General features: G+C 35.0%; 1 protein-coding gene across 3 annotated transcripts; it reads right to left on the bottom strand.

Annotated features, from left to right (window-relative positions):
- Nucleotides 1-186: 186 nt before the first annotated feature.
- Nucleotides 187-24,640, bottom strand: LOC126823545 (acyl-CoA dehydrogenase family member 10). 3 transcript variants are annotated; one of them, XM_050552437.1, is made up of 22 exons: nt 24,550-24,640; nt 22,530-22,737; nt 21,300-21,448; nt 20,623-20,823; nt 19,378-19,536; nt 18,793-18,952; nt 18,068-18,162; nt 17,562-17,677; nt 15,809-15,990; nt 14,769-14,919; nt 13,720-13,865; nt 10,403-10,576; nt 8,840-9,055; nt 7,793-7,959; nt 6,974-7,114; nt 6,222-6,359; nt 5,728-5,818; nt 4,752-4,910; nt 4,078-4,250; nt 2,909-3,052; nt 1,487-1,564; nt 187-747 (listed from the first exon to the last, which is right to left on the bottom strand). In XM_050552437.1, exons 2-22 carry the CDS (start codon nt 22,720-22,722, stop codon nt 595-597), a joined length of 3,186 nt encoding a protein of 1,061 aa, XP_050408394.1. In that variant the 5' UTR covers nt 22,723-22,737; nt 24,550-24,640; the 3' UTR covers nt 187-594. The 3 variants fall into 3 exon arrangements, with proteins under 3 accessions (XP_050408394.1, XP_050408395.1, XP_050408397.1); XM_050552438.2 differs by having other exon boundaries at nt 24,505-24,626; XM_050552440.2 differs by lacking the exons at nt 10,403-10,576; nt 13,720-13,865; nt 14,769-14,919; ... (7 more) ...; nt 22,530-22,737; nt 24,550-24,640 and adding an exon at nt 9,991-10,079.
- Between the last annotated feature and the right edge of the window lie 51 nt (nt 24,641-24,691).

Raw genomic sequence — 24,691 nt, 5'->3', positions numbered from 1 at the left:
GGGCCCCTAGTTACGTCAATAAATTTTACTTGCCCTTGGTTACTGCCATTAAACATGGCCTTTACTGCCATACAGAACTGGCCCTTAGTTAATTATATAGTATAATACAAGAACTGGGAGGTTTTCCCAAGCTATACCCTTATGAAAACTGGATTGAATAGAGCAAATTATATTAACTATGCGTAATTCCTTGTTGAAGAGAATTTCTTTCACACGAGAGTACACACATCTTACAAAATAATAGTCAAACAGATGGCGTCAATACAGTAATTAAGGTAAATCATGTTAATATGTTCTGATAGTGGAAACCAGGTAAATCATGTTAATATGTTCTGATAGTGGAAACCATGTAAATCATGTTAATATGTTCTGATAGTGGAAACCAGGTAAATCATGTTAATATGTTCTGATAGTGGAAACCAGGTAAATCATGTTAATATGTTCTGATAGTGGAAACCAGGTAAATCATGTTAATATCTTCTGATAGTGGAAACCAGGTAAATCATGTTAATATCTTATGATAGTGGAAACCATCTATAAGTCTCTTTTTGAGCCATTATTTGTTGAAACAAAGATATACAAATTAACGATTTACTACAATTTTGAATTAACTGATTTTGCATATTCCATTCTGGCTACTGATCGAAGATGAACTTCATCTGGTCCATCTGCAATTCGTAAAACGCGAGCCCACATGAAGAAACCTGCTAATGGGAAATCAGAGGATACACCTGCTCCTCCGTAGCTCTGAAAATTAAATAAAGAAAAACATTCTGAGACAACTGTTATTAATTTATAACCCGATGATCGTCATCTGCATTCTTTCAAATATATCTAATTTCCAGACAATATCTAATTATTCATGGCTCAATATCCATGATAAAACATACTCAAAATGATTATTTCATATTTAATTAAGAAAACAAAATCAAAATAGCAATGGTAGAAAATTTCCCAGCTTGGATTCAATCCGTTTAAAAATACATTAGTTAAGATTTAGATAAAGATCTGACCATTCTTACTATAATAGTTCGAAAATAGATAATGCAAACTGACAAAATCGGAAATTTCATTTAAATTACTTTATTCTGACTCAAGTTATCACTGTTTGTAGTTTTGACAAGATGTGTGCAGTGTGGTGACCAGAGCACTGGTATATTCGAGACTTAGCCTCGCTTTCCCCATTTCTAAATTAAATTTTTAAATGGCGAACCGATCTAGTCTAGTTAAAATCTCGAGTATCAGATGATTATGGTCATGTTTTGTTAATTAATGTCTAATTAATAATTTAAAAGGTCATTACCACTTTCACATGTAACCATAGAAATTTTTTTTATTTAATGTTAGTCTCCAAATGACCCAGGTAAAGTATCAATGAAACATCGTTTCTAACAATGACACCAACAGAAGTCTCAGTTTACACGTCTATGCTGATAGACCAAAATTATTGGATTTGTTCCAGGAATACAAGGTAAAGTATACAAACCTGAATCGCTCTATCTACAACAGTTTGTGCCATATTAGGTACAGCAACTTTTATCATAGCTATTTCAGGGGCAGCTACCTACAATACAATGGTATATCAATATATAAAATAGTTCATGAAACTGTAGTAAACAAACCTTTACAGTCAACATGGATGGCATTTTGCTAGGCAACAAATCCCATCAGCAGCTTTTTAAACGTTAGTTTCAAGTTTTCAAAATCGAGGGCTATCTGAATTTCAATAGCATTCCTCCTCGAGACTAGCCAAACAATTTCATAAAGTTTTGGGAAAATATACTCTTCAAAAAAAGTAGGGGATATTCAGAAACAATACAAAACTGCGGAAATGCACTGCTGTTTTTATTAGAGGTAACCAGTGTATGTTAATAACAGGCCAATTGCCTACACATGAACATAAACATTTCATATGGGCGGCTTATCTGACGGCCCCATTTCACTCGCAAAGAGATACACCGTCAAAAGTGAAAATGGACGTTTTTGATTTTTGTCTTAATAATGAGTAATTGCTCCACCAATCCTCAGACATTCAGCAATTTGTCGTGGCATGCTCCTAATCAACCGTCCAATAACGATTTGGGGCAACCTGACCCACTCCTCTTGCAGTGCCGCGGCCAATTCTTGCAGTGTTGTCGGTTGATGTTGACGTCGACGAACACGTCTCCCGATCAAATTAAACGTAACACACTAAAGCAAAGATCCGCTAAACAGTAAATCTTATGCAAGAACCGATTGGAAAGCAAACATGGATAGATAAACCAGCACACGGCAGTTTTCATCAACCCTTCCTTGAAGTGTCAAATTTGACAATGAACCCCTCCCAAGTGTATGGTGCAATTGCGTGTCGCATGTGCAGCTCAGTGGGTCTGTTGGGGCAATAAGTTCTTCATCTGTGAACATACTCTCAAAGCATGTCAAGTGTCCATGACTATTTATATCACAACCTGCATAGGTATTTGCATTTCAATATCCCCTACTTTTTTGAAGAGTATATTTCAAGAACTCTAAAACAGTAGAACAATGACACGGGGAACATCCCTTGCAAAAAATTGGCTGCTTTTTAATGAGTAGATTTCAAGTTTTCAAAATCATAGGCATTAACTTAGCGATAAAATGCTTTGTAGATCTGAACTTTAATAATGTTCGTCCTTAGTACTAGCTGTACAGTCCTAGCATATACTTTATGGGAGCAGGGTCAGATATTAAAGGGGGAAGGGGTAACTGTGATATAAGATTCATTTGTGTGGGTTTCAGAGAATGATCAGAATATTTTCAACCAGGGCCCCATGCAAGCTTATTTCAGACTGCCAGGGATGCCTGGCCAAACAAAATTAATGCTTGGAACCACTGGCTAAGTCCTATACATAAATTTGATTTACAGGAATAATTTGAATATTGTTAATACCTTGTTACCATATATGTCCATCATATGAGCAGCTTTTAGTACCAGAAGTCTAGCCTGTTCTATTTCTAGTCTACATTTAGCTACATCAGCTTGTATTGTTCCTTGAGTTGCTAATGGTTTACCAAAGGCAATTCTTGATTTTGTCTACAAAGTATATGATATATTAATAATTTAACATACACAAAAACATGTAATTTAACATAATTATACAAAATTTTGAATCTTAACCTTGAAAAAAAAGCTTTGTCATTGGATCAGATAAAAATGAATATGAAAATTCTGTAAATCAAGGGGAGTAATTCCCAGTGTATCTGGCTGGACAATCTAATAATGATACAGTGATGTAGTGACATCAATTGGGATTTTCTTTGAACCAGCAAATGATCACCAATGACAATTGTGACATGTGAAGTGAGAGAGAAAGAGAAATGGGGTTTAACTAGGTCATTTTGGGACTAACATTATTTCCATAATTTGCTTGCGCCTAGGAGTCTTTAGCAGTGGGAGGAAACCGGAGGACAAGGAGAAAACCCACGAGGATGGACAGGCGACCCTACTCCTTGTCACGTACAACCGGGGAATCGAAACCACACCAGTTGACTCAATGACAGACTTTATGATACAGTGTGCACATGCTTACCATTCAGCCATCCAACCCCCAGACCTGTGAAGCATTAACATTGGGGATGCTCAACTGTCAGTCCAGAACGTCCCGAATTGACAGAATTGCAATTGAGTGACGCGGAATTCAGTCCTGTCACAGTTCTGTCAGTCCCAACAACGGAGGTGGTGTGAGTAAAATCGTGACGTAATTAATCATAACGAATATATTCCGGCTGCCTGGTTGTAGCCCAAAATACCCCTTTTCACTCGATTGTCACTATTTTTGGGATTGAGAGAATTCAATTCCGGAACATTCAATCGACTACCCCCAGGGTTTCACAGATGAAGGGCAGTAACTGTGAGTTACTTTCAAAATTAATAGGCATTTTCCTTTCAATGAGCTGAACCGCTTATTAAAATTCCAAAAAGATTCCATGACATCAGTGTTCTCTAATGTGTTAGTAAAGAGTGAAAAGGCTTACAGGTGGACAGGGTGACAACGATACATATCCCAGTCCCCACAACCTTGCAAATATCAGTGTAAAAATACTTAAAAGATAACATACTCGTTCCACCATTAACTGGAGAGATCTTTCAGCCATACCAATTAGTCTCATACAATGATGGATTCGTCCTGGTCCCAAACGACCTTGAGCAATTTCAAATCCACGACCTTCACCTAATAACAGATTACCAACTGGTACCCGAACATTTTCAAACGTAACTTCTGCATGTCCATCTGTAAATTATCAATATATTATACAAAATATACAACCACAACAATTTAATAATTAATTTTGATGACTGGATGCTTTTGCTGAAATCGTCATTTGAGGGGTTTTGAATCCATTGCACAACACAATACAGTGAAAGTTGAATCTCTAAAAGACATATTAGACTGGATACTTTTAAGCTGAAGATCTTCATTTGACTCCATTGCGCAATACAATATTGTGAAAGTTGAATATTTAAAAGAATATTAGTCCAAAATTGGTTCAATTCTGTATCCAGCACTTACAAAGATATGAGGTATTGAAAATTTTCCAATATTCTGAGGCGATGTAAACAAGCTAGAGGGTAAAAGTTATCAGTGGGACAGGAGAGCAATAATAAAAATACTCTAATCCAAGTCTGTTGTGCTGCAATTGAGTGTGGATTCTTAAATTTATATTATGAGTGTTTCATTGATAATGTTCCAAGAATAAAGTCAATATGTGATTTCAATTTGATAAAATCTTACGTGGTGCATCGTCAAATCCGAAGACCAATAGTGGACGTACAATTGTAACACCGGGTGCATCCATAGGAACGATGATCATACTCTGTTGTTGATGTTTAGATACAGAACGATCAGATTTACCCATAAATATACACATTTTACATCGTGAATCTGATGCACCTACAAAATATAACATCTACTATTTGTAACTTCTCTTACGGTTAACTAGAAAACCAGTTGTATTAAATGGTTTAACTGCAAAGACTCTACTATGCATACTCCATACAGTGTGCTACGAGGGAGATTTTGCACGGATGGTAGCGCTACGGCCTATTCATATCAAATTCCAACTGCCTGGGATCTTTCAAGTGTAACCCAATGTGTACATGGGATCTAGGTTTGGGTTAACAAGCTATCCTTGTCAGATCCTCCATCCTTCATCACTGGGACTGAGCCACCATCTACTGTAACGGACTGAGTTGGGTACAAAGTAACATAAAGATACCTTGGATGGCTTCTAAAATATGCTATGGAATAATAATTGTATTAATTAAGACCAAGATAAATTTGTTTTCATGGAAACATTAAAATTATCCAATCAAGAAGTGTCTTATTAGTAAATAAAATGAAATGAAATTGGGTTTAACATCCTACTGTTCTGCTCCGACTGGGCTAAATGAAGACGGCAAAGACATGCATGTAATAGGAATATGCGTATACAAAGTTTTATCAAGGTATCGTGAAAGGTTTCTAAAATATGCTCCTGAACCATAATTATATACCAAAATGATTAAAACTGCCGGCAAATGTCACAGCCTTTAAAATAGCCTGATATGTGTACAAAACAAAGTCTTGAATGGTTATCTTGAGAGGTTGAGATATGCTTCGGAAACAGAACTTATATACAGAATAATGAAGCCCCAAACTACAGGGTATTATAATACAATTTATTACAATACTGAGGTTATTATTAGTTGTAATATATTGTTGAACTAACCTGAGGTCCACCATTTGTGGCCGTTTATAATATAATAGTCCCCTTCTCTCCTAATAGATGCTTCTATATTAGTTGCATCTGATGATGCTACCTAAATAAATATAACAGTGTTTAAAAGACAACAAGGAAATATGTTTTTTATTATTCTGTTAAAATATCAGAACCAAATCAAGAAAAGTAGCATCAATACAGTACATTCTATTCTTCTGTCAAATATGGTATGTTTAGTTTCTTTGAATGTATATGTAGTCTGGACAAATACAAAACACTTTCTTTCATTCTTGAAACAATATTTATTTTTAATTTCTCTGAAGGTCTTAGCTTTACTATATGTTTTGTAGTTATGAAATGGGGTTTAACGTCTAACTCTTACGCACCAACAGGGATAATCAAGACAGACATACACCCAATCTTGACTCCCAGAGCCAGAGAGATGTTTACCATTCTTTCCCTCTGCAGAAATCATACTAATGATTGTTACATAAGAATCTTACCGCTGGTTCTGTCATACCAAAACACGACCGTATTTTACCATCTAATAATGGTTGTAACCAGGCTTTCTTCTGTTCTTCATTACCATATTTAACTAATACCTCCATATTACCTGTATCTGGTGCACTACAGTTAAATGCCTACAAACAATATATCTTAGAATTAATATTTAATATTCAACATACAATATATACCTCCATATTACCTGTATAAGGTGCACTACAGTTAAACACCTACAAAAAATATATCTTAGATTAAATATTCAACATACAATATATACCTCCATATTACCTCCATATTAGGTGCAATACAGTTAAACACCTACAAACGAAATATAATACTTCTTATTGTGACATTTAGTAATAGACTTTATATGGAATAGCAATTACTGGTCTACTCCCGTTAAACACCAACCAACATGTACCAGGTAAGTGAAAAATTAGTATTAAAAATAGTTTGATGAAAAATACATTCCCCCCAAAAAAATATTCCAAAGTAATACCTTGTAAATTTCTGATGATATTAACAAATTGAATAGTGAGAAACACTCACGAGAAAGATAATTTAAAAAATAAAGATTACCAAGATAGAGCACAAGAGCTGAAATGCCAGAATATTATATCAGAATATTATAAATTGCTATAAAATATAAAGCAGACAACTGATTAAAAAGGTGCTAAATGGTTAAAGCCAGGCAGCTAAACCATTGTACATTTATCCTGGTATTGGTATACAAAAAGTATGTTATATTTACCTCTGGTGCTATTGCACTCCTACCCATTTGTTCACATAAGAAAGCATATTCTATATTACTTAATCCAGCACCATATTTTACATCACGATCAGATTCTACAGGTAGAAATAAATTCCATAAACCAGCAGATTTAGCTTCAGCCTTGAATATGAAAAAAAAAAGATTTTGATTTAACAAACTCAAATAATTAATGATCTTAAATGAATAGCTCCATCTTAGCATTCATCAATACTGAAGAAAAACCAAAATAATTTTGAGTTCTGGGAGCCACAGTGACTAAGTGAGTAAGACGCAGACTCACTAGCGGACAGCTGTCTAGGTGGAATTCAATATAAGAGTAGACCGTAGCAAACTGTATGGCATATGCCCATTTTCATTAGTCCCGTCGGAGCAGAACAGTAGGATGTTAAACCCCATTTTATTTAATTTCGTTTCTAACAATGTAAACTTTTTGGATTATAGAACAACCTATGGTGATTTGTGTACTATTTATGGTGATAAAACAAACTGAAGACACTAACAGTTTCAAATCCAAACTCTTCAAAACCGCCTACAACTAATTCAAGTGCAGTTTAGCAGGAATCCAGGATAAGTCACTTGTTCTTATATCTCTCACAAAGAGATTATGGCTATAACTTAGTAACTTGTTAATATTTTTTTGAATAACTGGATACACATTGATGTCGCAATTGCCTTAAATCTTTACCAAGTTTACACCTGTGCATCCCGTTTTCATTAGCCATTTCATTTCACACCTGTGCATAACAGTTCTTATGATTCTTAAAATCAAATCATGAACATTGTTGTAACTCTGTTTACCTTTAAGTTTTCCATTGGAGGCCAGACACTCCATTTATCTTTAGAGAGTTGATGTTTCAGGAAATCTGCTTCTAGTGGGATGACTTTTTCATCTATAAATGTTTTAACACGTTGATGCAGATCTTGTACTCTGGGTGATAAACCAGCAACACTAATTGGCATCTGAGCTAAAATCACAAATATCTTCCGATAAAAACCTCCATGCATATCTCAATATTTTACTTAAAGAACAACAATAATACACAATAAAATTCTTTAGATTCAACAATAAATGAAGGCAGTCATCATGCAGTGTGCTATGAAGGACATTTTGACTAGACAGCAGCGCTACAACCTATTCTTATTTCAATTATGTCATGGCGTACACCAGTGATGGGATTTCAAAATTTTTCTTGTCGGACATTTTTACCGAAAATTAAGGGACATAACTCTTATCGTTATTTAAGATGGCAGTTTTTAGACCACATTATTCATCCCATCAGAATGACTAGGCAATTGACACAGGGAAAACCAGACGGGAACATCTGTGATCAAACCTGGTATCTCATGGTTAGATCTCACCAAGTCACCATGGCTCCCTTTCCATCACAATCTCAGAGTTCTGGTTTAAACCTTACATAAAGATGCATGAATCATCTATTTTCTGCAAGCATAAATACTGAAAAATATGCTACACATTTTGTTTTTATTAGAGACACAACAAATACTTATTTACACAATTCAAATGATCAAAGACAAAACAAATACCTATTTACACTCACCACATGATTAGAGACAAAACAAATACTGATCAACACTTACCAGCATGATTAGAGACAAAACAAATACCCATCTACACTTACTAGCATGATTAGAGACAAAACAAATACTGATCAACACTTACCAGCATGATTAGAGACAAATGAAATACCCATCTACACTTACCAACATGTTTAGAGACAAAACAAATACAGATTTACACTTACTAGCATGATAAGAGACAAAACAAATACCCATCTACACTTATTTGCATGATTAGAGATAAAACAAATACCCATCTACACTTACCAGCATGATTTGAATGTGAAGACGATGACATCGGTCTACTAATATATGACATGACAGATCGTGATGATGTCGAATAATTACGAGATTGAGTTGTTCCCCCTGTTATTCCACTTGTTCTAGATGCTGATGTACTCTGTAAAGCCAGATTCCAGCCTACATCAGCTAATTTCTCAGCAAAGCTGCCAAGAAATTTTGATTCAGCTGAACTTGATTGGCCTGGAATTATAATTTTTAAAAACTAAAATAAAGCATGACTATTTTCTAAATAAAGAAGGTAAGGATAACAATATTGCAGGAAAACTGTATATTAAAAAAGATAAAAAGAAATTATTTCATTGGCCATTAGCACTTGGGCATAGGCGTACGAGCCGGGGGGACCTGGGGGGGGGGCGGCTGCCCCCCCATTTTGGGCACCAAATGCTGGGAAAATTTGGGCACACAATTGTACTTTGTAAAAGTTGTATAAAAAAATATTGTGTTCTTGAATGTGTCCAATTTAACAGCGAGACAGAGTGTCTATAGTTAGGCAATTAAATAGAAGTCTTAAGACTCGAATCCTCTATAACTTGTATATATGTTTGTTTGTTCTTTTATTTGCTATTTGTTTGTTTTAAATTTTAAAACATTATTTCATCGTTATTAGATCATTTTTCTGTAAATAATATGTATATTTGTAGTTTTATAAGAAAATAGAATTATTATTATTATTATGATAATTATGTAACATAGTAAGAGCCTAACTACATTTTTTGGGCACCAACCACCACCGCCCCCCCAGTCAAAAATTTCCCCGTACGCCTATGCACTTGGGTGCCTAAAAATATTGCTTTCTCTATTGCCTGTGCCATGTGAATAGATGTGAAAACGTACCAAGTGCCAAAGGATCAAATACATACCGATTTGTGTTCTCAGAAAGAAAATATTGTCATGGATTATCTTATATAGATAACTAGTTCATGTCATGTCATCTTATCAAAGACAATATATTCTTTTTACTGAAGTAAGATCATTTTCTATACCAAATTATAAAAATAAGAACATTGTTTATACCAGTATAATATACACACAGTTGGGTCTGTCTAAGGGTACTTTCACATCTGTCAACACTTTCCGGGGTTTTTTCCATTAATTTCTGATATAATAGGTCTTACCTGTATATCATTATCTACCTGTTTATTATCTACCTGTATTACAGGACTACAGATAATATACCTTACATTATACTAGTGACATTGCAAAATAGATATCATTTAGAAAGTAGGTCATGAACATGTACTTGATCAAAGGTTATCTTACTACATATAGCAAGAGCACAAGTGGGCTTCATCCTTATTTTTTGCACCAACATGGCTAATGAATATAGGTATGCTTCATTCAGCGTGCTATTAGTATGATGGAATTTTCTGCAACAAAGAGCTAATGAAAATAGATATGCTTCATGCAGTGTGTCATGAGGGGTATAAAGGGGTACAGTAATGATTTATCAGTTGAAAGAGATGGGGTGGGGGAGAGTGGTGCCCAATCAAAATCATATGGGTGTAATAAAATAAAAGACCATCTCACCTGACACAGCTCTTTTATAAACACCCTGTAAGATGGCAGCAAATCGGAAGAATGTGAAAGCAAGGTAGAAATCCCAATTTTGAATTGGTGGTATTTTCATTGTCTGACAATACTGATGTAGTATGTCCTCTACTGAAGGCATTCCATGTTCTTTTAAATTAGTTTCACTAAAACCTGCAAGACAACAAAATATCATTCCTCTGTTTCTTGAAATAACATTCAAAAGTCAACGCCAATATTCAATTAAGTAGTCAATCAAAGTAGAGGTACAACTCTATAATTCGCCTGATCACTTAACTAATTAAAGAGAGAGAGAGAGAGAGAGAGAGAGAGAAAAATGGGGTTTTAAAGTCCACTCGACACAGATTAGGTCATTTTGGGACTAACATATGGTTTAATTTTATTTCAATAATTTGCTTGCGCGTAGGGGTCTTTAGCAGTGGCAGGAAACCAGAGGACCTGGAGAAAACCCACGAGGCTGGACAAGCAACCCTATTCCTTGTCACATACAACCGGGGATTCGAAACCACGCCAGTTGACTCAATGACAGACCTTATGCCTTATGATACAGCGCACACGTGCTAACCATTCGGCCATCCACCCCCACGCCCCCAATTAAAGGGGCATTATGTAAGATTTTATAAAAAAACTATAAATTTAAGTATTAAAAGTATTATTTACGATTTAGATAAGGAGCTGGTCGTTGTCGATATAATATTTCAAAAATAGATAATGCAAAATGAATATATTGAAAGTTTCATTCAAATTACTTTATCTTAAGCGAAGTTATCAATGGTTGTAGTTTCGACAAGATGTGTGCATTGATCGTAATCACTTTACTGGTCATTCGAGTCACAGCCTCACTTCTCCATTTTCAAATTAAATCATTAAATGGCCAAACCATTCTAATCTACTTAAAATCGGAGCGATCCGGTGGCATCGAGAGTTGATTATGATCTTGTCATGATGTCTAATTTATAATTTACATAACATTAAAAGCCCAAAGAAAAACCTGTAATAGGCAGATTTAGATCTTACATACCCCCTGTTTAATTAATCTTAGCAATAATCAATGATAATCAAGATTAGTAATATTAAACCCTCAGTACAGTTAATATTTTTGGAATTTTGGGGGAATTTTCAGTTCAATTCATAATATCTTTATGGGTATATTCACAGTCATAGGTTTGTCAATCTGTGTAGGACATAGGACATGTCCAAGATATACAGACGAAAAACAAAATCCCTGGATTGATAAACTTCGTAAACCTAACACATCATTACTGGTCCACAGACTCTATGATCCTATCGCTGACCTTAGAACATTAGTGGTCCACAGATTTTTTTCCTGAACCTAAAACATGACCTTATGACCCTCTTCCTGAACCTAAAACATAATGTCTGGTCCACAGACTTTATGATCCTCTTCCTGAACATAAAACATCATCAATGGTCCACACACTTTATGACCATCTTCCTGAACCTAAAACATGATCTCTGGTCCACAGACTTTATGATCCCCTTCCTAACTCTAAAGCACCATCACTGGTCCACAGACTTATGATCCTCTTCCTAACTCAAAAATTTTTTACTGGTCTACAGACTTTATGATCTCCTTCCTCACCCTAAAAAAATTGTCACTAATCCACATACTTTGCGAGCCTCTTCCTAACCTTGAACCTACTGGTCCACAGACGCTATCATCTTCTCCTTTAATAGATCGAAGTCATCATTTTATGTACATAATGCTTACTAGTCAGTTAAAAGTGTCAGTACTTAGGCAGCAGTCAGTATAAAGGTGTTATGTGTTAAGAAAGGTGTTATGTTACTAAAAGCGACTATTGAATGATATACACCACTATTGGTAAGACTTGTGTATTCAATAGTATGTGCAGGGAGACTGCACCACACACAAACAAGCCAACAGTGAGGCTGATGTCTTCCGCCGAAATAGGAAATAAGTCTCGACCAATCAAATTGCGTATCGCTCTGCTTACCCTGAGCAGAAAATGCTCATTATCAAACTTAGTCAAGGTATTACTGTAATGAAACTATACACCAAGTTTCATCAATCTCACTTAATTAGAACTAAAGTTATCGTGTCCCAAAGCATCAACCAATCAAATTGCTTATCTCTGCTTACCCTAAGCGGAAAATGCTCATGTTCGAACTCCATCAAGGCATTGACCTAATCAACACATACACCAAGTTTGAACATTCTAGCTCAATTAGGAAGAGAGTTATCGTGCCCCAAAGTATCAACCAATCAAATTGCTTATCTCTGCTTACCCTAAGCGGAAAATGCTCATCTTCGAACTCCATCAAGGCATTGACCTAATAAACACATACACCAAGTTTGAACATTCTAGCTCAATTAAAAGTTATCGTGTCCCAAAGCATCAACCAATCAAATTGCTTATCTCTGCTTACCCTAAGCGGAAAATGCTCATCTTCGAACTCCATCAAGGCATTGACCTAATCAACACATACACCAAGTTTGAACATTCTAGCCCAATTAGGAAGAGAGTTATTGTGTCCCAAAGCATCAACCAATCAAATTGCTTATCTCTGCTTACCCTAAGCGGAAAATGCTCATCTTCGAACTCCATCAAGGCATTGACCTAATAAACACATACACCAAGTTTGAACATTCTAGCTCAATTAGGAAGAGAGTTATTGTGTCCCAAAAAGTGTGACGGACAGACAGACGGACAGACAGACGGACAGACAGACAGACGGACGAACCCATTTTAATAGTCCCCTGCTTTCTTCGAAAGGCGGGGGACAAAAATTACACAAAACAAATTTACAGAGAAATCACAAACACATGCACATATCAGATTAAGTGAATGGATCCGGTGGCTAGCAAGAAATACACAGAAATCCCAAACAAACGCACATATCAGATTAAATGAAAAGACAGCGTATAGTCATGCGCATGGGTATTAGAATTAGTCACGCTTTTACACTAGTAGTGACATCTTTTACATCTAATTACACACCTGACTTCTGTATAATTTATAAAAGGTCTAGGTTCATATTTAAACAGTATCAGTTCAATAGTGATACCAACCTCCAATATTACCTTGTCTATGTAACCCAGGTGGCATATAGTATGTCGAACAACATGTAGGGAGATCTGTTAGCGGATCACCCAGGGTAGATAACTCCCAATCTAAAACAGCTATAATATCGTTATTGTACTGTTTAAATATAAGATTATCCAATCTGTAATAAAATTGCATCAAACTTAATTTTAAATTATTAAAATAATTTAAAATTAAGTTTGATTATTTTTTACCATCCACTCATATTACCTTGTATCAATGGGAAACCAGGTGGCATATAGTATGCCAAACAACATGTACACAGATCTGTTAGCGGATCACCCAGGGTAGATAACTCCCAATCTAAGACAGCTATAATATCATTATTGTACTGTTTAAAAATGAGATTATCCAATCTGTAATAAAATGGTTTTAAAGAATAAATTAACCTTTGATTATCTAAAATCAAACAAAAAAAATTGATAATTCACATCAAACAAAATAACATCTATTATGGCCATCTCAATGCTTGAATAAATTTTTTTTAACTTTGAAATTATCGCTGTTAATTCTGTTGTTAAGATGCCCTATTTAAATAGAAAAAAAAAGTTTATTTCATCTGCTTCTACATATTTAAAAATGTTTTTTCTCAAATTTCTCAGTACTAGGCCCTATACTCCAGTCTTGGGGACATAAATTAAAGGAGTTGGCCCCAGGGAATCACCATAACTCTATATACCACTGGCCAAAACTAAAATTCTGGATAACTTGTATTCCATATACATGTGTCATGTTTTATTGTATGTTCCTTTAAGGGGACGTGCTAGTCGAAAACATACTTTTGATTATAACTTTTGATTGAGTAAATATAACTAAAGGAAATCTGTACAGACTAACCTACATGCCAAATTTCAAGTCTCTAAAATGAGTACAACCTAATAATATTACATGTTGTAAAATACTCAACCCCTACACAGACTAAAAAAAATTGCTTGTGGCAGGTTATCAATCTATGAGTGTAAATTTAGTTTTTACATATTCCTAAGTCAATGATCTATGCAGCTATGTGGGTTTTTTTTTAATGAACAATGATTATTTTACGTTTTACAGAACTTGACTGGGAGTTCATCAATTTTCGTTTTTTGTCGCCATACTTCATAGACATACAAAAACAAATTGTTACGGAGCTATGGAAAAGCCACCATGTATAGTTTACACCTTCAAGAATAATCCTCCAAATTTCAGTACTTTATCTTTATTAGTTTTAGAGAACGATTTTTTTGAAGTTTATTAAAATATTCTGTTCAAATATTACCAACCTGAAATCTCCATGAACTACTGTCACTCTTTCATCTTGTGGAAGGTTTTTAGGAATCCATTCAATCAGCTTATTCATGGAGGGTATATCATGTGTTTTACTAGCTTCATACTGCTTCGCCCATCTCTTGAAATTTCTTTCTACATATTTACCTAGATGTCAGTAGAAACATGTGTAATATTGCTATACACAAGGGTTGAAATAACATAATAAACAACAACTTCACATTGTGTTGATTCACATTATTTAGAAATAACACAACATCAAACAAAGACAGGGTCCAGCAAATAAAATCAAGTCCAGAAAGTACATGAACATATTATACAAGGAGAGGGTCGAGGGACACAGTGACAATGTGTGTAAACAATGCCACATTGCAGCAGAGTAATGTCCCTTAACAATCTCTGCGCAACACTGTTCACATAGGCGTACGGGGAAATTTTTGACTGGGGGGGGGGCGGTGGTGGTTGGTACCCCAAAAATGTATTTAGGTGCTTAGTATGTTACATAATAATCATAATATCTCTTTTGCGATGAATAAGTTCTTAATTTCTAAATCATCAATAAAAGAGAACTAAATTTTATTTACTTGTAATATACACAACAGTTGTTTATGTAACTGTAACTCATAGCTTACTGTACTCCAAACAATAGAGGGTAGGAGTCTTAAGATTTCTATTTAATTGCCTAACTATAGACACTCTGAATTTAAATTCGCTGTTAAATTGGACACATTCAAGAACACAATATTTTTTTTATACAACTTTTACAAAGTACAATTGTGTGCCCAAATTTTCCCAGCATTTGGTGCCCAAAATGGGGGGGCAGCAGCCCCCCCAGGCCCCCCAGCTCGTACGCCTATGACTTTTCATATGAATCAAATACAGATCAACGTTAAATGCTACAATATGAAAAGTTCATATTCCGATAACTCTAGAGCAAATGAAATAAACAACTTTTTACATTAGGCAAAATAGGAAAAGGAGAAATTATAGTTTGGGAAAAGACAGTAGTTTTATAATCAATGTATAAATGGCTTACCTTGTTTACCGTAAGATGAGAGGCCAGCTTTCTCTATATTAGCTGAATGTATTTTACATAGTATGTCTATCATATTACTATATATAGGTCTTCTCTCACTAATTGGTAGAGAGGATAATAGATGATCTTTAAAGATTCTACCAGACATATATCTCATTAGATAAAATGGTGTACCTATTACACTGGAAAAAAAAAAAACCCAATAAAAACAAAAATATAAATGACTGGGCTAATGAAGATGGATAAACTATAAAATGGTGTAGCTATTACATTGAAAAAACAACAATACAATGGTGTAGCTAGTATGCTGAAAACAAACAAAATCCATAAAATAGACTATAAAAGTACAAATTAGATTGGCATGTGAATTGATTGACATGTTCTTAAAGTTGCTGATCATCATTGGCGCTGGCTTGTTTTGACAATATCCCATTAACATGATGTACAAGCTATCCTGAAAGTTGACAAATTTTCAACTGATCATTTATTTGTAATTGAACTATTTTTGGACTCATTGTCCTTTTAGATATTTGATTATCACAATATTGTAGTTTACAAGATTTCACATCACAAAGCCAGAACTGCTGTACATCAGTCTAGTAAGTAACACAGCAAAGAACAAATGCTTAACGTAAGAGGAGCAGATCCTCTTGATACACAGGTCATTGCTTAAACATACATTATGTGAGATTTTTATAGAGAGTTGGCCATTCTTGCTATAGCAGATCAAAAGTAGCCGATGAAAGAAAAATATATTGAAAATTTCAGTCAAATTACTTTATTCTGAACAAAGTTATCATCGTTGTAATATTTGACTAGAAATGGTAGTCAAATATATCTTCACCTTGGCCGATCGTTTGATTGACAGGCGTTAACTCCACCTACATAATCTCGATTATCAAGTAACGTTTTCAATGACTTGAGACGGGGTTGCAGTTCAATTCGTATCACATTTATTTTACTACAAATCAAAAATAAGACTTTTATTATATAGATAAGAAGCGAAAGTTTGAAAGGAATGGTCCAAATCAATGAGGCATAATTATAGCCGACTTCTTGTTAGCCTGCGTGTACTCTTGTACTGTAACGTGACTACGTGACTCCCGAAGCAGACAAATAGGAAACACTACAGTGATCCAATGGGGCTGCAATTCAACTGGGGTGATGTTAGTTGCGATGTTTATCAATTTCAATAATTTTTCTGTAAACGCAAGTGACAAAAGAGCGTATAATACCAACATCCAAACTCTCATTTTAACCACTACTTAACAAAATATCAAGGCCGTATATCGAACTTTCAATCAAATTGACTGACATGCGGCATCGTACAACAGCGGCCTCGCTTCGTACACTCTATCATTTAGCCTCGATCTAACTGATGACGTCAACGTAACGGTTAATAATCTCTGCATGGGGCGCCATTTTTGATTTAATCAATCAGTGAAATCCTATTTAAATCCAAGCTGTAGCCGAGCCATCCGTGGGTCTACAGTGTTGATTTTGGGCTTGTTGTTTAAATAAAGATCTAATTTATAATTTCTATAACATCTGAAGCCTAAATTAAGACTTGCAATAATCAGATTTAGCTCTTGCATAATGTATGTTTAATAAAGACTAGTCAAGCCTAGTTGAAACAGTATTCAGTAATAAGCAGTAATTGTATTCCATAGAACTGTGACCTGTGTATTTCGAGTTCAATTACTAAATACCATTAAAACAATCCTCCAGTCAACTCAAGAAATAGTGTACTAACCTGTCATCACCACAGAAAGCTAACATCTCTGGTACTGGTACACCTTGACTACCTAAAGCTTTCATAACTTGATATTCTCTATCTACAGCATGAGCTGATGGCAGTAGTTTACCAGGCTATAAACAACAATAATCTTCATAAACAAATATATTATATCTTTCACACCTCAACTTTAATTAGTGACACTATATTTTGGTTTGCCAATAAAACGCCAATTACAGTGTAGTACTGCTGTCTGAATGGGAAAGATATAAGGATGAGGGAAACAGTTAACATTGACCGAAGCCATGGTCAAAATTTGTATTTGTTTTATGGTATATAATGATAAAAGGATAAAAGCAAGAGGCCCAAGTGCCTTAATCACCCATACGTTCTGAGTATGGAAGATTTCACAGGTTTTGGAAGATTTTTCCAGTACAGTTATTAATCAATGTTTTATGGTAGTTGACTATACAATGTATATGAAGAAATAAAGAAGATATTTAATTAGTATATGAACTACTTACAGGTTTTTTTCTGAGCACCATTTCTGTTCCAGCATAATTAATATAATATGTAGGATTCGACTGACCATGTTTAAAACAACGAATTATTGGTGGATCTAACAAAAATAGTAAAACATTTATTTTCATACTTATATGTCTTAACTTGTTCCTGCAAATTAGCTCTTGAATAAAAAATTACACATAATATTGTCATAAACATCTCTTATGCCTTTCCGTGTACCAGTCCACCATTCCTCCAATGAATAATTCTGAATCATTTTTATATTATTAACTTATTGTCTAATATGAGTTCATTAATGGTAATAAATGCCTAAAGCACAAACTGAAATCTTTTATGGTTCATTTGTTTGTGTTCAGTACTCGACAACTTATCTACACAATTAACATAATATAGTCTCGCTGAACCAGTCTAACAGCTACCTCCATAGAAGGTAAAACTTCTCAAGAGTCTGATAAACCTGGAATTTACATATTTCACTATGTACTATTTGTTAAGTGTGGTAGTTTTTGGTTGTCACAATCAGGAGTAATTTTTACAACCAGTGTCAACAAGTTGTTATGACTTTTCAAGAAATGCACTGTTAGCAAATCAAGAAAGCAAAGGGAGGTAATTAGTCTACAGAGCAGATCTGTTAAACTTATACATCAGGTTTTGCTGTTTACTTGACTTTTAAAGCATTCGGTATAAAATACTGTTTTTGATAAACTAAATGAGAGGTACTAACCTGCAGAACTGAGACCCAGATTAGACTGAATAAAATTAACCAAATTATCCACAGGAATATTGAGATGTTTTGGTACTGTTTCTGTACCTTCTACAAAATGGTTCAAAGATAAACCCAGTGTTGATTCTAAATCTTTCACTGCCTGATCTGGATCGGTTACCTAATAAAATATACAACTTGGTGAAGAGTTGCAATTCTTAATCCATAGAGATACATGTACACTATCAATTCAAAAATAATTTTGGCTTAAGAAATAATCTGATTTATAAAGTTAGATTAAACATATTCAAATTCGATTGTATGCAAACTCTGAGCAAAATCTGATATTCCATTGCTTAGAGGGCCACATAAGCAAGTGGTAAGGATAATGGATTCTTGAATGGTTGCGATTATCTCTGTAAAATGTTTTGATTATAAAGCTAAGTATCATCATGGCTTGAGTTTTGTCTATGATATCACCCAAGGTGGAAGTGGTCGTAAAACTCCAGGAACGAAGGAACAAATGGCTTAAATTAAATAAATATTAATACAGCTATGTCTTGAATCAAACATCATCATCTTGAATCTATGAAAGTTGAATCCTACCTTAATTGTATTAATACCAAGTTGCTTAGCTGCTTTCACATTCTGACCAATATCATCTAAAAACACAGCCTCTTCTGGTTTTATATTTAGACGATCCAAACATATTTCAAATATTCTAGGATTTGGTTTCCGTACTCCTTCTACACAAGATTCAACAACCTAAAACAACAAGTATTTAATAATCAACTTACATTCAATTTAAAGATACATTAGTTAAGAGTTTAATAAAGAGTTGGTCATTGTTGCTATTATAATTCAAAAATAGAGCCAAGTTATCATTGTTTGTAGTTTTGACAAGATGTGTGCATAGTGGTAACCTAGGCACTGGTGTATTCAAAACTTAGCCTCGCTTTCCCATTTTTAAATTAAATTCTTAAATGGCGAACCATTCTAATCTCGCTAAAATCTTGAGTATCCAATGCCATCGAGAGTTGATTATGGTCTTGTTTTGTTAATAAATGCCTAATTAATAGTTTACATAACATTTCAGGTCTAAAGAAAGACCTGCAAAAGGCAGATTTCGGTTTGGCATAATGTACATTTAAGCAACCCAAAACAATTACAACTTAAAACTGCTCACAACCAATTGCAAATTACAATATTTTGAAAAGTAAATCAGAATATCTGTCCAAAATTATTTCAATTCCATTCAGTATTTACAAAGATATAATAACATGAAAATTTCGCAACATTCAGAATCATTAAAGATGATATAAACAAGCCAGAGCCACTTATAAATGTTATGGTTAAAATGTTTTGATGGGCTGCTATTTAATCCACTTGAATCCAAGCCAAGAGATTATCTACTGTTGATATTTTTGATTTGGTTTTTCTTAATTAAATGTTAAACAACCAATTTTAGGAAATTCTATTGTGGATCTAAACGATGAGGATCGGTGCCTTTAAGCAATGCTATGAAATAGTTCGAAAGAGAGAGAGAGAGAGAGAGAGAGAGAGAGAGAGATGGGGTTTAATATTCACTTGCCATAAACTAGGTCATGTCAGGATTAAAATATGCTACAATTTTATTTCAATAACTACTCTTGCACGAAGGGGTCTGTAGCAGTGGGAGGAAACAGGAGGAACCAAAGAAATCCCATGCAGTTGGGCAGGTAATCTTACTCAATGATAGACCCTTATGATCTAAAGCACATGCTTAGACCATTCGACCAACCAATTTCCCAATAAAGAACGAACATTGTATTATGTAGTTAATAAAAGAAAGCCAGATAATTCATATCTTACCACATCAAATAGAGACCTATCCACGGGTACTAGACTCTCAGTTTTACTGTTATTAGTAAACCAATTGTTAGTCAATAATGCTGTCTTAAGACCCTCTGCTCGGATACATTTAACAGCATCAGTTATTTGAGGATATGGTTGAACAGCAATTATATTAGTCAAGCTGTTTGTTAGATCGGATGCATCTATTTTTTTTCCAGCCTAAAATAAATAAATGACATGTTTTAAAATTTTACATACATTAAAATTGATCCCTTATGCCTTTAAGAAATCTAATATCTATCGTGTTCACAAGCTTTTTTTCTGGTCAACTGGTGACTATGGCTATCTTGATTTGAGACATAGCTGATGTGTGACCATTATTAAATCTTTTCTATTTACAAATTTTGGGGAAAGGGAGTTAACTCCGAAACTTGGGTGTATGTAAAAGGTGGGTGTATAAAAAAAAGGTTTGTGACACAGGATGCAACTGATATAAATAAAACACCGGGTATGAATGTGAGGCTTAATTCACGTCCCAAACATGAGAACCGGGAAAACCCACAAGGCTGGACAGGCGACATTACTCCTTGTCACGACCATGCAAGGAATCTTAGCCATACCACTTGAATCCTTGACAAATCTTATGCTCCAACGTGCAAGCGTTAAACTATTCTGCCACCCAACCCCGCCATTACCTGTTGCGAACATTCCTTGCTGAAAGCTTGTCTAAACTGATCCAATGTTAAAACACCTTCTTCAAGTTGACACCAAGCATTCTTTTCACCTCCGTTCACAATTAAACTTACAACAAACCCCGCAGGTAAACTATTCTTTCTCTCAAAATCTGAAAAACAAATTAATTTTATTCAACTCCTTATCAATTATCAGAATTAAAGGGACATGATATTAGTTGGGAGAAGCGGTGTGGTCGATCCCCAAGTCGTCCGAGAAAGTTCATCTGGATTTTCCGGCCTGGTTCCCCATTGTCAGAGATGCAGGACAGAGGGCTTGGCAAGGTATAGCCATTCAGATGGAACAAAAAAACAGGGTACCTTGTCCTTCTTCATTAACCCAGTTGGTGCAGAACAGCAGGACTTAAACTCCATTTCATTTCCAATAGGAAAAGAAAAGTGGGAAATTAGTTAACTTTTAAAGGGGCTAAATCGCTAATATTTGGGACTTAGAAATTGACACAAATGGGTTGCAACGTATATAATAATGTAATATGAATGTATTTAAACTGATTTACATTCAACCGTTTCTGTTTTTACGGTAATTTCTAAACAGTTATCTTTGCCGGAATATGCCAGAAGTCTCAATCGAAAGGCAATTTCTAGCGTGTGGTTATTCCAGTCTACGCCGATAATATTTATTGCACATGCTCTCCAGATAAGAATATGAAGTCACCGTTTGACATGACTTGTGGAATATGCCTAGCCTCGTTTTTCGAGTCCCTATGAAAAACGGATATCAGAAGCCCATCTTTTCCCTGTAAGATCACAACATCTATGTTGATTTAAACCCACAAATAATTTGTGTTTTCAATGTCGAAGATTTTGGATGATATTGAGTTAGAGACTTAGCTACTTTAAGCTAGACAGTCTAACCATGAGTGCAGGGGGGCAAATGGTCTAACATGTGCGGTTTAGATCATAAGGTCTGTCATTGAGTCAATTAGCATTGTTTCGATTCCCAGCTTGAAAGTGACAAGGAGTTCCCTCGTTTAACCTCGTGGATTTTCTTTGTATCCTCTAGTCTCCTCCCACTGCTAAAAACCCCTGCATGCAAGTGAATTATTGAATTAATTTGAACCATATGTTAGTCCCAAAATGACCTAGTTGTGTCAAGTGGATGTTATATCCCATTCCTCCCTCTATTACCATAAGTGCAAATGTAAAGTCATGCATCAGTTCAGGTAACTTCACCTTTAAATGCTTGTAGTGGTGATGGTAAAACAACACCTCCCATATCAAATATTACAGCTTTAGTTTTTCTAGAAGCCATTTTATCATCTTTTGATGACATGAGTTGTGGTGTAACTGACAATTGGCGTGTTGATATTGTTGTTCTAATATTTCTGGAATGTTGTGACATCTGATTCAGAACCCTTAACATCATATCATCTCAATATCACTGCCAAAAAATAACACAAATGTACATAATCAAATAACACAATATTATTTAAGGAAAACTGGATACAAGAAGACAGACAGTAACACTCCCTTTAAAGAGTAGTAAAGGCTGGATCTGTGTAGCAGCTGGATCAAACAGACAGAGCAAAAATATATATTTAAATATCCCACGGGTAACAGCAGTACAAAACAGACTTAGGTAGAAGTCATTTATCATTTGATATTGATACCAAAAACGTTATGATGGTGATTAAACCACCTCTAACTTGGCTCTAACCTCTACCTAACTAAGTCTGTTTTGTATAGATAACAAACCTTAATCTCTCAACCCTCCGCGTTTCGAGATAAGACATGAGGCCATTACCTTCAACGTAGCACATGCGGGAGCGATTCACACCCCGCATTTGTAAACAAAATTGACAATATTTCTAATAAAAAAAACGATTGATTATTGTTATTTATAATATTTCTGCCAGACCCAACTACAATTAAGCATATAATCCTACCTGAAACGGGTACAAATCGTCGTTTTTAAAATCGAGGCGTTAAGCTGTCACTAAGACCGCCATCTTTTTTTACGATACGCTGTCATCATGAAGGCGGAGCTAAATATAAGGCTTTTATAACAGCCAATCAATAGGGCAATCTAAAGCTCTGTATCTATGAATGGATTTCGATGGCGGTGTATGTCAGACAAAACAACGCTTCATTAATTTAAACGCAAATATTTGGAGTTAGGCGACAGTTGTGCCACTACATTGGCCTTTGTAAGTTTAATTAATCATAATAGCATAAACTTATCTTATTTTAAAGATGTTACATGCATTAATAAAGAAATTGAGTTTGCCACTTGGAACTAAAGGCATCCAATCGTAGCTAAAAACAAACACATCAGTATATCTCAACGTTTTTAGCTACATTCTCGTAGCTAGTTTTGTACTGGTGTTGCCCGGGGATTTAAAAATATCTGGTATCCATTGACTATTTATGGAATACCAATAAATATGAGATAAGAGTGCCTATTAAGACCTAGTTATCCCAGGTTTTATTGTATAGTTTTATTCGTACAGACCTCTTCAGACTGAATGGACTCACGTTGTAGGCTTTTATTTATACTACTCCCAAACCTCAACAGAGTTTCCCTGGTCACATATTGGTGGTGGCGTTCTATTAGCAAGGTTTGTAAATTTATTACCAGGGTGGGTAACATGCTTACCAGGGTTGTACAGGGATTGTCAACTGTATCATTATTTTGTGTGTATGCGTAGTCGAGATTTTCATCCTAAACCTGATCTAACCAAGTAGGTCCTATCAGCACTAATTCTGGCCTTAACTTATTTCAATTGCATTTAGTAATTGTGTTGGTATATATAATACGAATCATTGGTCACAGTATTGACATCACATTGTTAGACATACTGCACACAGCGATGCCTCTACTTCATACCTCAAGAATACATTCTCACTCTCAGGCGGAGCGAACTGTATAGAGGAGGCAGCCTAAGTTTGGGATGATTGTTAATGTTAAGTTGATCACAGGAATCTGACCTTCTATCCGTATATATGCATACACCACACCCATCCAGACAATATATATCTAGTTCGGTGACGGTAAGCATATGACATATGCATATATACTGATAGAAGGTCAGATTCCAGTGGACCGTGGATTGATTCGACGTATGTTATGTAGTATTCCTAGGACAAATCAAGCTATATATTTTTACTTCAATGCATAAACTACCGGTAATGTACATTTTAAAATTACCTTGAGTTATAATCTTAATCAAAAATGGACCGATCAAAAGTATACCTTCAAATGACAAGACAAAATTCTGTTCCAAAACAAAATCTGTTGAACTTTGCACCGTTTATGTTTACTTCCACTTGCGGTTTAGCACCGGAAGTAAGCTATTACTGGAGTTTAAAATGCACGTTGCGGGGCCATGAATAAA

This window comes from Patella vulgata, chromosome 6, assembly GCF_932274485.2.
Source record: "Patella vulgata chromosome 6, xgPatVulg1.2, whole genome shotgun sequence".
Taxonomy (NCBI): domain Eukaryota; kingdom Metazoa; phylum Mollusca; class Gastropoda; family Patellidae; genus Patella; species Patella vulgata.
Note: the sequence above shows the minus strand (reverse complement) of the source record. Positions and strands in the feature narration are given on the sequence as shown.